This window comes from Seriola aureovittata, chromosome 7 (assembly GCF_021018895.1).
Source record: "Seriola aureovittata isolate HTS-2021-v1 ecotype China chromosome 7, ASM2101889v1, whole genome shotgun sequence".
NCBI lineage: Eukaryota > Metazoa > Chordata > Actinopteri > Carangiformes > Carangidae > Seriola > Seriola aureovittata.
The window spans coordinates 16,936,602-16,951,695 of NC_079370.1; the positions used below are offsets into that span (position 1 = coordinate 16,936,602).

The following is a 15,094-nucleotide window of genomic DNA, read 5'->3' on the forward strand; positions in this document are numbered from 1 at the left end:
GGCAGCGCCCCTCTTGTCTCCTGGAAATCTCCGCGTGTCAGAGGAGTGGTACAGCCGGTTCAGGGTCACCTGGGATCCACCTCAGTCTCCAACAGAGGGTTACAGGATCGTCTACCAGCCCATTTATGGTACACACACACACACAGACACACACACACACACACTAAGAGGGCAAAAACTAATGCTAATCCAAATATTATTTGTTTAATAAAGCAGTAATCCCAAAATAGGCCCCTTGAGATTGACATGTAAAATGCAGAGATTGTGGAGATTTTCCCCAGTCTTTTTTTTGTAATGGTTTTTGTTAAATTGAAACACAAAAAATGACAGAGAGCGGTAATTAAATTCTGTGTTTCCTTTCCACAAAAGCACACCTTCATGCATAAGCACTGTTAGAAAACTGTTAATTGTCAAGCACAAGAGTATTGTTTTGTCAGTTCTGTGAGTGCTTTGCACTGAAACACAGGCTCATCTAAACATAGTAATCCACTTGCTACAGGGGACCCACCTCTGACAAACCTGCAAGAAGGACATATTAACTCTCAGGGTGTTTTGACATTCCTGAAAGTGACAACTTAATTTTTCTTTTTAACAAGAAGATTAAAGTGTTAAGGGAAACGTCAGCGATCCTGAGCTGAAATAGTACATTACCCTTCCTCATTTATTTATTGTCTTGAAGCATCAACAAAAGACCATTTTCACTGTTCTGCTGCTTTCTCCGTGCTAATTGTTTCATCCTTCCAAGTCAAGGCTCCAGTCTTTATAGTTTCCATGTCTGTTTTAAGTCATTTAAACACAATTACTGTGTCTCTGAGGATCCAGCTTCAAGCGGACAGGCTGTAGTAATCTGATTTTAGGAATTAAGTTGAAGGGAAATAAATTTCAGCAGGCTGCTGTTTTCACTGTGAGAAACTTAGAGGCGTAGAGGCTAGAAGTGCTTGTGAGAGCAAATGCCAATACACACACACCCACGTGCGCACACACACGCACATACACGCACATACATAATGTAAGAATAAATCCACCTCATATAACAAATGCAAAAATCCCCTAACACATGCATACACAAAGACACACACACAAATTTACACACAGTCTGTGTCCTATTTAATAGTGCTCCAGCGGATGGTGTGTTGTAAAGATAATGCAGCTCTTCCTTTATTTATGTTTTTTTCCCCTTTGTATTGCTTTTGTTGCTTTTTTAATTCATACCATTATTATATTCATGCAGGATTGTTATTATTTTGTAAAGCGCTTTGTAGCAGTTGCTTGGAAAATCTGCATTAATGAAGGTTTTTATTATTATATCTTTGTTTTATTACATTGGCCTAGAGGAGAATGTGTGTGTGCACACTTGTGCATGTGTGAATACATATTCCTGAGTATCTTTGTTGTTGAGCTTGTGCATGCATGTGTTTATGCAGGTTTGTGTATGTGTGGGAGATGGTAAGTTGCCAGTATCTCCCAATATAGTACACCTATCACATATCTGTAAGCATCAGTCAGCTTTGGTTACTTTTCTACTTGTAACCTAGCAACCTATTAACAGACCAGACAAGTAATGAGCTTCAGTGTTACATCTGTTGTATTGAAAGATGTGGATTATGACTTTTCTTTCATAGTGATCAGTGTTAATTAATAATCAAGTTTGGTTCTGTCAACAACCTGTATTGTAGCTGACAGTTGTTCAAGGTATCGTGTTCAAAGACTGAGGCGAGCTGCATGGCCCAGACAGGCAGCGTCTCCACCAGCTGATGATCGGTGGAAAGAGCGTTGTTCTTGTATTACAACACAGTTAGTTAGTGCTGGTATTTTAAGTATGATAAATACATTTCAAAAAATGAAATTCAGTTGCTGACTCAGGTTTGATAACCCTAACCCAGCAAGTTCCAATTCTAAATGGGATTAAAATACTTTTACATAGTCTCAAATCAATGTTTATTTGGTTTGTAAATTGCTTCCTTAAATTTCGGAGACTTCTCTCATTCTTTGATTCCCTCTGTCCTTTCTGTCTGTGCTTATCTATGCATATATGTTTGTGTCTTTCTCAGTTCCAGGACCAGTTTTGGAGACAACTGTGGGTGAAGATGTGAACTCCATGCTCCTTCTGAATCTTCTGAGTGGGACAGAATACAGCGTTCAAGTGACAGCTTCCTACCCTACAGGACAAAGTGAACCACAACTCGTGAATGCTAAAACAAGTAAGCATCCCTATCGCACACAATCACACTTTGTTGGAAGAGTAGGTACTACTTCGTGTTGTCCTATCTTGTTTGGCACTGTTGACGTTGTAGGAAAATACGTATTGTTTATGGACATGACTGTAAATGGAAGTTTTGCTCAGACAAAAGTTTAACAATAAAGAGTTTTATAAAACTGAGATCCTAAATGTAATTCTAAATTGAATTTACTTTTGAGAGGTCATACCAGATATCAAAATTTGTCATTCCAAAATGAGCATAATGAGGGGCATCACCACCACCTTAATTATAGTCATAGTCTGAATTTGTCACAAAGGAGTGTGATTATTAGAAGGAAGAGACAGATGCAGCAGCAGCAGCAGCAGCAGAAAAGCAAACTAGTTTTAGGAAAGTGGGAAAGGTACAACATGCATATTAACTGCCTGCTGATACCATACGCTCTAATTTCCATTGAGACTTTAGCAAACAGACAGATAGACAGAAGGCTATAAATATTTCCCAGTCAGGCGGTGAGAATAGTCCTATATGCATATAAATTTGGTATGAGTAGGTGCAGTAAAACCTGATGCAGGCTTTAACTCTTGTCTCATCTAAAACAAATGGAGTGAGAGAGAGGAAGTTAGAGGGAGAGAGATTGACATAGTCTTTGTAGAGCAGGTATACAGTATGAGTGTATGCATCTGTTTCTTTCTTTAAACCTACTCTGGCAGGCTCTCATAATAGTACTATGTCACTATCTATCACCAAACATTTTTGTTGTCTTTTTGGCTTAATGACTTCCTGTTTGTATGTGTGCGGTTTTCAGAAAACTGCTGCATCATCCCTTACTTTAAAATCTACTGTTGTCTTTTAGGTTTACTGTCTGATTGGTCATGAGGGACTCACCAAATAGTGGCACATCCAGTGGGATGAAAACAAATATACTCTAATTTTAATATCTCGTAAATTTCTCATGCATGTTTTTGTACACAGCTCACTTTTTCTTTCTGAAAAGCAATTTCCCTTAACTTTGAAGAAAGATGTTGAAAAAGATTCAGTTTAGTCTCATTCCTGGATTTATACATAATCAGCAATTAAAGAGGAATGCTTTTGATACACAGATTTTTCATTACATTTTGCTGCAGTGATGTAGCATCCTTCATCTGTTCATCATCCCCCTGCAGGATGAGTGACAATTCCCATGTGCCTTCCTGACTGTCATAGAACAAAGATACTTTCATAACGAGATAAAGTATGCAACAATGACATGTACATTTATCAGCCATCCATATTTAAACTTAACACTGGCCTAGTGTAGCACTGGATGATCGTACCTCTACTGTCCACCCTACCAAATTTAATAAGGGCTGTGAGTTCACAAGCCCCATTTATAACTGTGCATACAGCAAAAAATTAATTTATAGTGACATATATAATAACTTTATCTAGATGTAGGTTTCTCATATCCATATTTATTCAACACTTTCTATTTGTGCGTATTGTATTGTATGCCACATCGCAGTTTGTTTTCTACAGTGTTGGCCAGGAATGAATGAAATGACATCACTAAATAGTCAGATGAACATGTATTCAGATGCAAAGAATTCACAGTGCACTGATAAATTTTCAGATGTGTCATATTTCCCCGTACTACACAGGGTGTAGTTAAATTCATTGTCCATATTTGTGCTCTACAGTGGAGAAACTCTGATTTACTAAGGAGATGTGTTCGGTCATTTCTCATTCTAATAAGGGAGATACAGTAACATATTTCCCAGGGTACACTGCATTCATTGCAGCCTTACTGTGAGAGCCAACTGGCATGTTTGGATCAATAAATTACACATACTAGCATGTAGCATAGAAAGGTAATTATTGTTACCTTGAGGACCATCGAATGAAATGAAACTGTTTCCCCCAAATGAAGTTTTATGTGGTTTGTATTTAGGTGGTAATGTTTCAGGGTTACAATAAAAATTTGGGTTCAACAGCAGCAGTGAAGGGTGCTCAGTCAAGACAGTCTCAAGATATTTTGTAGGATTCACACAAAAATGAAAATAACATGTTTTTTTGAAGACTAAAAGTATGAGACTTGAGCTCCCGCTGTGAAAGGATTACATGACGTGACTCAAGCAGAAGGAGAATGAAGAAATAGTCTTGTGGAAACTGAGTGTGTGGAGCTTGTGAAGGCAGATGGGTGCAAATGTTTGGCACCAAGCCTGGCAACTTGAGCACACACTCACACGCACAGAGGTAATTTCTGACTGATTGCAGCATCTCCATATGGTCCACCATAGTCTATATCCGTTACACTCCTTTCACTCTGACCTTTAGATGTTAAATGGGCAATTACCAATAATGCTCAGTTTCCTCTTATTAATATACTTTCTTTTTTTAACCTTTTACATTCCCTTTCTCTAATTCTTCCATCTTTCTTTGTCCTGGTTTTCATGTCTTTCTTCTATGTTTAAACTGGGCTTTGTACACTTCCACTTAAGCCTTGCAGTGAAATCCGTGTCACCACAATGAGTTGAGGTGTTTTCTTAGACGTGTGCAGATTGTTTCCGCAGACAAAAGTGGAGTCAGATGTAATTCTGACATCCCCGATTACAGAAATAAAGTCAAAGTTATCCTAAAACCAATACTAACTAACTAAGTAACTAACTAACTGACTCTCAGTTAGGCTAACTGGCAGTCGAGTTCAAACGCTTAGCTTCATGTTTAGTCATGAACCTGTTTTAAATCTGTACAAACATGGCAGATTGGTTTTATTTGGAGTAGACTAACACAAGTGTATAATGTGAACTCACATGTAAATCTATATATATATATAATATACATGATTGCATATATCCATGTTGATGTGTTTTTGTGTTGTACGTGTGTCGCATGTCGCCTGTCTGTGTGTACGTGAGCGAGTTTGTGTGCATCTTTGCATGTTATTGAAAGGAATGATGTTGTCATATGCATTATTCAGTAGTATTTACAAATAAGGTACCTGCCATATGGTCCCAGCATAGAATATCCATTTACTGGTGCAATAGCCAAGTTTATTTTATACCATCAGCAAATTCTGTTAACAAGGGGGACAGAACAAGAGAGAGAGGAGGAGAGAGAGAGAGAGAGACAAAGAGAGTGTGAGGAAACCAGAAGAGAGAGAGAGTGGCTCCTTGGAGGTTTTCCTGCCTGTGGTACACTGAAATCTCACTCCCAAACAAGCTTCAGCTATTTAAATTGCTCATGGTGTTTTGCATTTTGCTGCATCATGCCTCATTGTTTCCTCACATGACAGTTAAACGTCAAGCCTGACCAGTTTTGTTTTGTGACTTAATGATTTGTTTGAGCTGAATGTTGTTATTGGAACTGTCAATATAGATACATTTCTACCATTTATTCTTTATGCGGATGCTAAACTGTTTATTTTTCTGCCATCAGCACAGACATGTTCAACAAAATGCCACTTGTGCATTTGATGTATAATACAGCCAGTGCAGGTCTAACCCAAAGTTTAGCACAGTTCCAACCCTAATGCTGACTGCTGACCTTGAACACATCATTCATCATTATACAATATGTATGTTAAACTATTTGACTCTCCAAATAACAAACTTGTCCACATTTTTCTCAGAGTAGTTCAATTAATGACATATCTTTGCAAAATTATTCCCAGTTCAGCTAAGGGAGACTTTGGAGCACCATCAATAAGATGCAAATTAGCCTTAATGAATATAGAGTAGTTTGGTGCAGACTTTGAAGCCCACATGATCCAGAGTGCTCTGTGCTGTGAGTGTCTGAGTCTCTCCCAGTTGGAGTCTTTAGTTATTTTGATGGGTGGAGGAGCTGGATGGTGGAGGGTGCCTACTGGACAAGTGACACAGACAGAAAGGAAAAAGGTCAAGTTTATGGTTAGAAAAGGTGCAACAGTTTGTCAGAAACCCTTTTCTCAACATTGTTTAACATCACTTATAACATCAATTATAACTTTCTATTACTGCCAGCCATTCAGAGGGATAATTAACAAAAGTGACCAGTGTTACACATTTTAACTCAAGTGTTCTGTTTCATGTTTTCATCTGGTTGAACGTGGACATACTGTGAATTACGCCCCCTTCTTGATTGTTGCACAGTGTTCATGTGCCGTTTGATAGATTTAGTAAATCATGTAATTCCCTGAGAGATATCTTGTGTGTACGGCGATCTGTAATGAACAGATTAGCTGTTTGTTGTGCGATTGTCCGTTGAGCATCAGCGAGTCTTACGTGAACACACAATTTTCTCCTTAGGTTTTAAGAAATCTATGCTAAATTAATCTTTCTGTCATTTTCCTTTCTCTCTCTCTCTCTCTCTCCAGTGTTCCTCGGCGTCTCTGGCTTGTCAACCTACCAGGTGCGTTCCAACAGCATGTGTGTCCAGTGGCAGCCTCTTCTACACGCCACGTTATACAGAGTGTCCATACAGTCTACACTCAGTAAGTACATTCGCTGTTAACGAGAGTGTGTGGCAGTGTTTGTGTTAAAGGTGGTGAAAAAAAAAAAAGTGTTAATTTCTTGTGCTTACTGCTTCCATTAGTTTTGCTCTCAGCGTGAGAATGTGATACCAGACAGGAAGCTCACGCCATGCGTTAACGTGATTGACTTATCTGGTCTGAATTTAAATTAAGTGATACTTTATCAATTTGCTGAAAGGTGGTCTGGTTCACACCTGTTAACCGCAGTTTTAGAAAAAAAAAAAAAAAACAGTATTTCCAGACAAAAGCTTAATTCATGCATAGTTTTTGGGAACAAGTGGTAGTCCGAGAGCACGTGCAGAAACGTACAGTTGGTTGTTCTCATCAACATTTCTGTGTCCCAACGTGTTTCACCTTTCCACCTTGTTTTTGGAAGAGGGCTTTTGCCAGCCAAGTGACTGGACTGCAATTCAGTCAGTAAATCAAACATTTTACTAGGGTTGTGATATTTGGTGAGGAGGCTGGAGTCCACTCCAAACTCTGAATATGTTTCCTTATAGATTTATAGTCTGTCCTCATGAAAATGTCTCCACAGTTTATTAGTAACACGAAGTCAAGTCAGCTCAGGACTGCTGTGTTGTGTGTGTGTGTGTGTGTGTGTGTGACGGCTACATGTGTGTTGGTTACATATAGTAGGGTCCAAATGTCTGAGACCACTTTCCCAGATGAATGGAAAGTGGTCTCAGACTGTTGGACACTACTGTACCTCTCAAAGTCATCTGAATTCATATTGGTACGAGTCTCTGAGGAAATAAATGTTCTGTATTTCTGTCATGGCAGAGGTTTTACATTGTAAAGGATTTTCATAAATCTCTTGGTCTGCAGAAAGGAAGGGAGATATGATATGTACTCAATCTCTCCCCAGTAAACGACATGGGAGGAAACCGCTTTCAGAATATGTCATCGTGTCAGAAATAAAATGAGTAAAGATACAGAGTGTGACCTTTAGAAGCTGTTTATTGTGCAGATTACTCAGTTATTAAATGTTTCAAAGGAGACAGATGAAGAAAAGAAGGAGCAAAGAAAGGAGATCTTTAATAACAAAAGAAAGAAATTAGCAAATATATCTACCAGATCTATTTTAATCCAGTCAATCAGAAAATTGAATGAATCTTTTCACCATTGTTATATTTGTTCCTTTATTTTCTCTTTACTTTACCTTGAATCGAGTTTCTAGAATATAAAAACCTTAATAAAACCTTTGTCCAATATGTCCTGTCAACAAGAGGGTATTTTGGAGCAGGTCCACTCACAGTGAACAACTTCAAGTTCAAGTTTTACTTTTATTTGTCCTCAGTGGGCTGTTGGTTGTGCAGCACAGGTTCATATAAAATCTGCAGTGAAAAAAAACTGTTGAAATAGTGATGGGAATTTTCTGGAATTTTCTGCATTAAACAGGCAGCTTTAAAACATCCCATGTAGATTCTTGGTTATCTCGAACATTTCTGCTTATTCTTTTGATTATTTATATGTCCATGAGTTTATTTTTTAGAAAGTTCAAAAGTTCACATAGGAAGCAGAATCAGATGCACTGGGGATGATTTTTTCCCCTTAACCCAAAAGCACCTGAGAGGAAAAGATGCATGAGTATGTGACAGTAAGGGGGCTTTCACACTTGTAGCTCTTTGGCAAATGATGTTTCCTTCCTCATTTAGTTCAGTGGGACTACTGTGTGTTGGGGCAGTGGGGGATAATGTCACACACAGCTCCTGGGAAAAGTCAGTGTCATACAATGCACTCATAAGAAAAATTTGAATACCTTGTGACAGGCAGGGCACAGATGTGTGTATCATATGCTGCTGGCCTCACCAGCATCAAGGAAAGTAATCTGTCCTCAAAGTATAAAGGTATAAACTGCTGTTACAAAAACCAACTGAAGGCCCACTCCTAGTTTTATAGCTAAAGCACTACTGCTTTTTTAAGCTGTACAGTTAAGAAAAGGTTTCAATCCACATATGTAGATTTGTAGTACATGTGAAAAAATATTAGTGAATAAAACTGAAAAATAAGTGGAGGAATAACTGCTGTTCTGAATATAAAACTATACACCAGAAATTGATATCTGTGCCCCTGTCCCACTTTGTTCTGTCAGGGAGACAGCAGTTATTACCCATATCAGAGCAGATGCCACACCTAAACTGAATGCATTAATGTCTTTATTAACATTATTAGCTGCAGTTATTAGCTAAGTCAAAATGTCCTCTGTGAGAAAGGCCTGTAGCTCTGTTTCAAAACAGATTTTCCCAACAGGATTCCTACAGATGGTTGTGGATTAATAAATGGGAAACTCAAGTGTTTGTGAATTTGTAGACATTAATAAAAAAAAAAAAAACTACTTCCAGTTGAAGGAAAAAATGAACAGTAAGTGCATTTAGTGCTTTTTACTGACAGGAAAAAGACAGCAAGAAGGAGGAGGATTTCTCTCCTCCATCCTCCTTCCATCTCACGCGTCTCTGTTTATCTCCGTCTCTCCCTCCTGCCTGAGCAGTAGTTGGATATTCTAGCTGGAGTTCAGAGATTTGGTTTAATCCACGCAGAGCCAACCAGCTGCTTAAACACCTTCTCAGATGGAAAAGTGCAGCCTCTCAGTGACAGCTGTTTCCCTAAACTTTATTATCTATGGCTGTTTCCTCTGTGGAGGAGGGGCTAATTTGTCACTCTCCAAGATGAGAGACACATTAGGAAATAGAATTAGACTAATGAAACTGACAAATGACAGCTATTAGAGTGTGTCTGTATGTGCGCTCCCCGTTTCCTGTTTGTTCCTTTTTGGCTGCCAACATAAATTCTCATTCATGTGTTTTTTTCTCTGTGATGCTGTCCCTCTACAGCTTCTCAAAACTAACGCTAAATTGAAAGTGTTTGCAGTCTGCAATCCAAAGTAAATTGACAAGGGAAGAGGAAAGAAATCAATGATAGGATTCATTTCATTTTTCAGTGGATATAATGATGTTTTCCTGCAGTCTTTTAACTTCAGAGTTTTCTAGTTACCCAACTTTGAGGTGCAATAAATTAGTAAAGTTGCACAAGCTACAGTCTGCCTCCTCATTTTGTTTTCAGTTAAGTGTGATAAATCGAAATACCGGATGAGTTTGATGGCTCATAATCAGTTTGGTGAAATTCTGGCGGTCGATTCTGACTTAACCACAGTTAAATTTCCAAAATTTACTCCTAACTTCTCTTACTCTAAAAGAAAGTGTTAATATTAGTTTTTCTGTTATTAATCATATCAAGGTATTTTTACATGTTGCAGATACAGTGCATTCATCTGCACTTGGAAGCAAGATTTTCAAATCTAGTTTGAATCTCCAGATCTGAACATGTCTGTGCAGTGTATATGATTATACTGCACAGGCGGGAATATGATGCAGAACATGGCTGGCGATGTAGATGTGTGCTCTGTGAATAGTTAATTTGAAACAGATCCTTTAGAGTGATTTGCTTATTAGGATTTTATGACTGTTGATGTGAACTTGAAGTCATTTTCTGTTTTGTTTGTTGATTACTTGCAGATAGTCAAAGACAGGAAGTGAGCCTGGGAGGTGGTGCTTCCCGACAGTGCTTCTATGACCTCACTCCCAGCAGCCAATACGAGATCAGTGTCCATACGCAGATGCAAGAAATGGAGGGACCTTCGGTCTCCATCACTGACATGACGTGTATGTTGCAAATGTTTTATATATTATGTATAAATATATTCATTATTATGTTGTAATGTTCATCTTTGCATTCAGGACAGAAACCATTGAGTTTGAGTTTCCTCCCATTTATTTAAAATTTTCATCAGCATTTTTGTGGAGGCTGACTCACACTCACCCCTTTTATCCTTTTTTATACCAATTTCTTGTCACTTTCACTCCCTCAGTCCTTTCTTCCTTCTTTTTCAGTTTTCTCCGCTTACCTCATTTTCTCTAATTAATCCTTCCAGTTGCTCTTTATGTCTTTCTCCATATGTCCATCTGTCCCCACAGTAGCCACCTTCTACCACACATCTGTCTCACCTCTACAACTTTCTCTTTTACCTTCAACTTCAGTCTCTCTCTCTCTCTCTCTCTCTCTCTCTCTCTCTCTCTCTCTCCCTCACGTGTCTCTCTCTCAGTGAAGATAGATTCTGCTGTTGCAGTTCATTGGTCAGCTGATGAGCTGAGGTGAAGCACACAGCTCCAGGGACCAGGAGGGCTCAGCTCACAACCAGGGTTACAGATAGATAGATGGATATGACCTCGGATACACACACACACACATACACACACACATATACACACACATACACACACACACACAGGTTCCCAGACTAATATTGTTGATCCACAGATTTTGAGAAGACAACTGTGGATTAAATTCCACAGGAGACAATTTCAGCAAATGTTGTTGGTCCACAGACACTACAGGTGGAAGTATTAAGTTTATTTACTTGAATGAAAATAGTAAAACCACCATATAAACAGGGAAATGCAGGATTACAGTGCTAGTACAAGTACAAGTATCGTAATCCTGCATTTAAGTGTTATCAGGAAATTGTGATTAAGAAAAAAAGTAAAATTGCTCATTGAGCAGAATGGCCCCTTTTACAGTGCTAAATTATTATGAAAGTCTTATATTTTAGAGTCATTATTAAATGCATTAACATGTAGGCAGTTTAAATGTTGTACCTGGTGGAGATGGAGATCATTTAACTAATCTTTAATCTCTTTAATCTTAAAATCTCTGCTGGTTAGTTTATGTTATGTTACATTTCTGTCACATATATGTAGCATAGTAAAAATTACAATATTTCCCTTTATAAATGTAGTGGAGTGGAAGTAAGTAGAATAAAATGGAGATACTTGTAAATGTACTCACTGTGAAACATTGTCCACTGACACACTGATGTCATGTGTCTGTGACTTTTTAAAAATGCGAGAACACAGAGAGGGCACAGTGTGAAGAGAGATAGTAAAGATAAGGAAACAGCAGACAGAGAGAATGACATCAATGACAACATGACCCGCTCCTAAACCTCAGAAAGTCCCCAATGTTTATTGTTCAATGACATTTTCCACAGTGCAGTACTGGACCGTCAGGGCCTGCTTAACCTTCTCTGAAAGCCCAACTATTCTCAAAATGAAGAAATAATAACCTATTCATTAGTTTGCTGTTAATAATCTATCTGCGTCCTCCCATTTTTCTGATCCTTCCGTCTCTCAGGACAGACAGTAAGACATTGCTTAAACTATGTGTTGCCCCTGTCCTTCTCATTTTAAAGTGCTTGAAAAGCAGGTGGTTAAACGCTGTAATGGTAAATGTTTTTTACTCACACAAACAGAAACATCATCATTGATGGCCTAACCATAAAATCCGCAGTCCGCCACTGCCAAAATTTACCGCCAAGCACACAAGCTCAAGAACAAAGTTCATGATTGAATCAAGCACATTATGTACATATTATCTTACCATGGTAGCTGAAGAAACATTTGAGACAATTTGGTCTACTTTCATGAAGTACGCGCCCCTTCACTGGGCAGTTGCCGATGTTTTCAAGATGATTTACTCACTTTACTCTGGTTTGACAGAACCCACTGCTTTCTGCAAAGTAATTGGCTTGGCACTGAGGCATACCTTAACCTGGGGCTGTTTTTGACTCTGAAAAACAGCCTCTGGTCAGACAGATACCAGACTGATGAAAATAGTACTTTTGCTGTGTCCAGCTCATAGGAGGAATAGGAGAGAGATATATAGAAAGAAAGTAGTTTGACTGCTGTAACTTGGTGATGGAGATATACAGAACCAAACACAAGATTGCTTATGTACCTATAGGTTGTAAGCACATATTGGACTACAAATCTTTTCACTGTGAAGGTCCCCAGCTCAGCTGCTGGAGGAAGGAAGAGGATGAGGAAACTTTCAGCTTAAAAGAAACAGCCTTCTGCTGTCTCTCATGTTGTCAGTTTATTGACTTTGGGTGTGTGCGTGCGTGCGTGCGTGCGTGCGTGCGTGCATACGTGCGTGCATGTGTGTGTGTGTGTGTGTGGGGTCAGCAGATAAACCCAATGATGGTGGCACTTGTCACTACCATCATGATTGATGACCCTGTCTTGTTTCCTTGTGTGTGTGTGTGTCTGTCCAGTGCCAGCACCCACTCAAGCCCCGACTGAACCACCCACCACAGAGCCCCCCCCTACCATCCCGCCCGCTAAGGAAGGTGAGCAAGATGCGAAACACAAACACACACTCATTCATATGTTTTCCCTTTCTAGTATTGTAGTTAACATCACATTACCCTGATTACTTTTTTCTGATAACTGTGGCACTATAGTTGATCAGTCTTGAAATGTATCTTTAGTTATGATTATTTTAAAATGTGCTGGCAAACTTGTACAATATATACACCAGTTGTTGTATAAGTCATAATTAGAAATTATGCCCAAGTTGTAGCAACAGATATCTGCAATAATTGCAGTTTCATTGCTTTATGAGGAGGAGACATCTTCTTTCATCATGACCAGTAAGGTAACATTTTTGAGTGGTTTATTTGGCAGCGATTCCGTTGCTTTTACTGTATATTTGTAATAGACAGCTATGATTATTGTGTAGTCAGTTTATCTTGTAATATACATTATAATGTTCCTAAAGTGCATTGCATTTATTAACTTTGATTCATTAAATGCAGTGTAGAATTGCATCAGAGTCTGTAGCGGAAGATACTTGCTATCAAATGATTTGAATTAGAATTGGGGGCGACTAAAATGTCATTGAGACATTGATGCAAAGGAAACTGTAACCAAAGTATACAGAGCAGTAGTTTTGCTCTTTAGTATAAAACAATCATCAACACCACACTTAACAGCACATGCAATGTTGCTTTGCCATAATTTTGAAACAGAAAAAGAATAATAAATAATCTAACAATTTACTTTTAATAGAGCAGCTATGTCATGCCACTCAAGGCTCTTTACACAATTGTGAACCGTGTTTAGTTTCAAAACATCAGCGGTGACCTGGAAGGAAATTTGCGGATTTGGGGGCACTATAATAAAATTATGGACTCTAACTTAAAGGTAAGCAAAAAGGAAAAATCAAAAAACATTCAAGTGTCTCACAGGAAGTCAGTGAGACGTTTACTGGATTCCCACAACGACTTTATTGTGTGGAGCATACTCAGGCTACTGTGGACTGTAGCCGATGCCAAAATAAAGAAATGCTACTCTAATCCTGGTTCATTAGCTTATTACCTCAGGCTTAGAGAGCTAACCTGACCACTCCCATCCAGCTTCAGCTTCAGTCTCAGTTTAGCCCCAAAACACCAGAGTACAGTCCAACCATCTACAAACAGGACACACTGGCTAAAACATACACCTATGATTGACAGTTACAAGACTTGACCATCATAACTACAGAATGTGCTGTTTGTAATTGTCTTTCCAGGAAGCAACACTACCTGTAAAACTTTTTTAAAGATTTTTTTAAAATCATTCACAAACTACATAAACAAATGACCAAATACCTATGGATTACACTTACTGTACTTAAAAGGTGCTATTTCACTATTACTACATAGCCTGTACTTACCAGTTGAGAGGAAACGTTGCGAGTCCAGCATCAAACTTCATCCCTTTACTCGCCAAAAGCCGACTCCTGTAGTTGCCTCTATTTCTATCACTTCTTTTCTTCTACTGAAGTTAGCATGCTAACCAGCTAGCCCCGGCCCATCCAGTTTCGTAATCCTACTTTACAATAGTGAGTCACTGTAGCGTCCAATCTGCTGTCAGTTCAGCATGAGTGGATGAAGAAGTAGCGCTGCCCAGAGAGCGTATTCTAACCTCCTAACTTGTAAACGCAACGATGGCTGAAGCTCTTGGCAAGCGACCGTTATCACCACCATTACTGCCCGACCCTGACAAGAAACCACATTTGGCAGCAGAGAAAACTTACATATAGCTCCTTTAAACCTTGACTAACTGCAATTGAAGGTGCACCAGCAAATGACTCATGAGAGAGGACAGGTAAAATATTCTCACGGAAGAGGATTTTTCATCATTTGACAAGCTCAGAAAGATTAGAAACAAAGGGGTACAAGTTCAGAGTCAGAGCCTCCTCCTCCTACCCAGACAGTCCTCCTCATCTGTTCCTGTCTGATGGGCTCAGGTTAAAGGCTGACCTGCAGGACAAACTCCTCAGACATGAACCGACACACCTGCTGAGCCCGTCTGTAAGCATTTCTATCCCAGTGTCTGACCTTTTGTCAGACTGATGCTTCCATCCATAATCATAGGCAACTTTTACTCAGGACAGAACTGCAAAGATAGAGGAAAGAGAAAGGAAGGTGTGTGATGGTCTATAAAAGGGAGAAAGATGAGAGGAGAAAGAAAAAGAAAAAAAAAAGGACAAGAGAAAGAGAATGAAACAAATTGATGGCCAGGATGAGAAA

General features: G+C 38.9%; 1 protein-coding gene across 4 annotated transcripts in view; it reads left to right on the top strand.

Moving 5' to 3' along the window:
* LOC130172017 (collagen alpha-1(XIV) chain-like) overlaps positions 1 to 15,094 on the top strand; it is a 140,662-nt gene that overhangs the window by 54,536 nt on the left and 71,032 nt on the right. For all 4 annotated transcript variants that reach the window (XR_008828221.1, XM_056380408.1, XM_056380407.1 and 1 more), the window contains 5 exons: positions 6 to 128; positions 2,052 to 2,201; positions 6,532 to 6,648; positions 10,200 to 10,346; positions 12,794 to 12,868. Coding sequence is in view for 3 of the 4 variants with exons in the window: in XM_056380408.1 (XP_056236383.1) it covers positions 6 to 128; positions 2,052 to 2,201; positions 6,532 to 6,648; positions 10,200 to 10,346; positions 12,794 to 12,868 (612 nt within the window). In the remaining variant the exon portion in view is untranslated. The remainder of the gene's footprint in view (positions 1 to 5; positions 129 to 2,051; positions 2,202 to 6,531; positions 6,649 to 10,199; positions 10,347 to 12,793; positions 12,869 to 15,094) is intronic.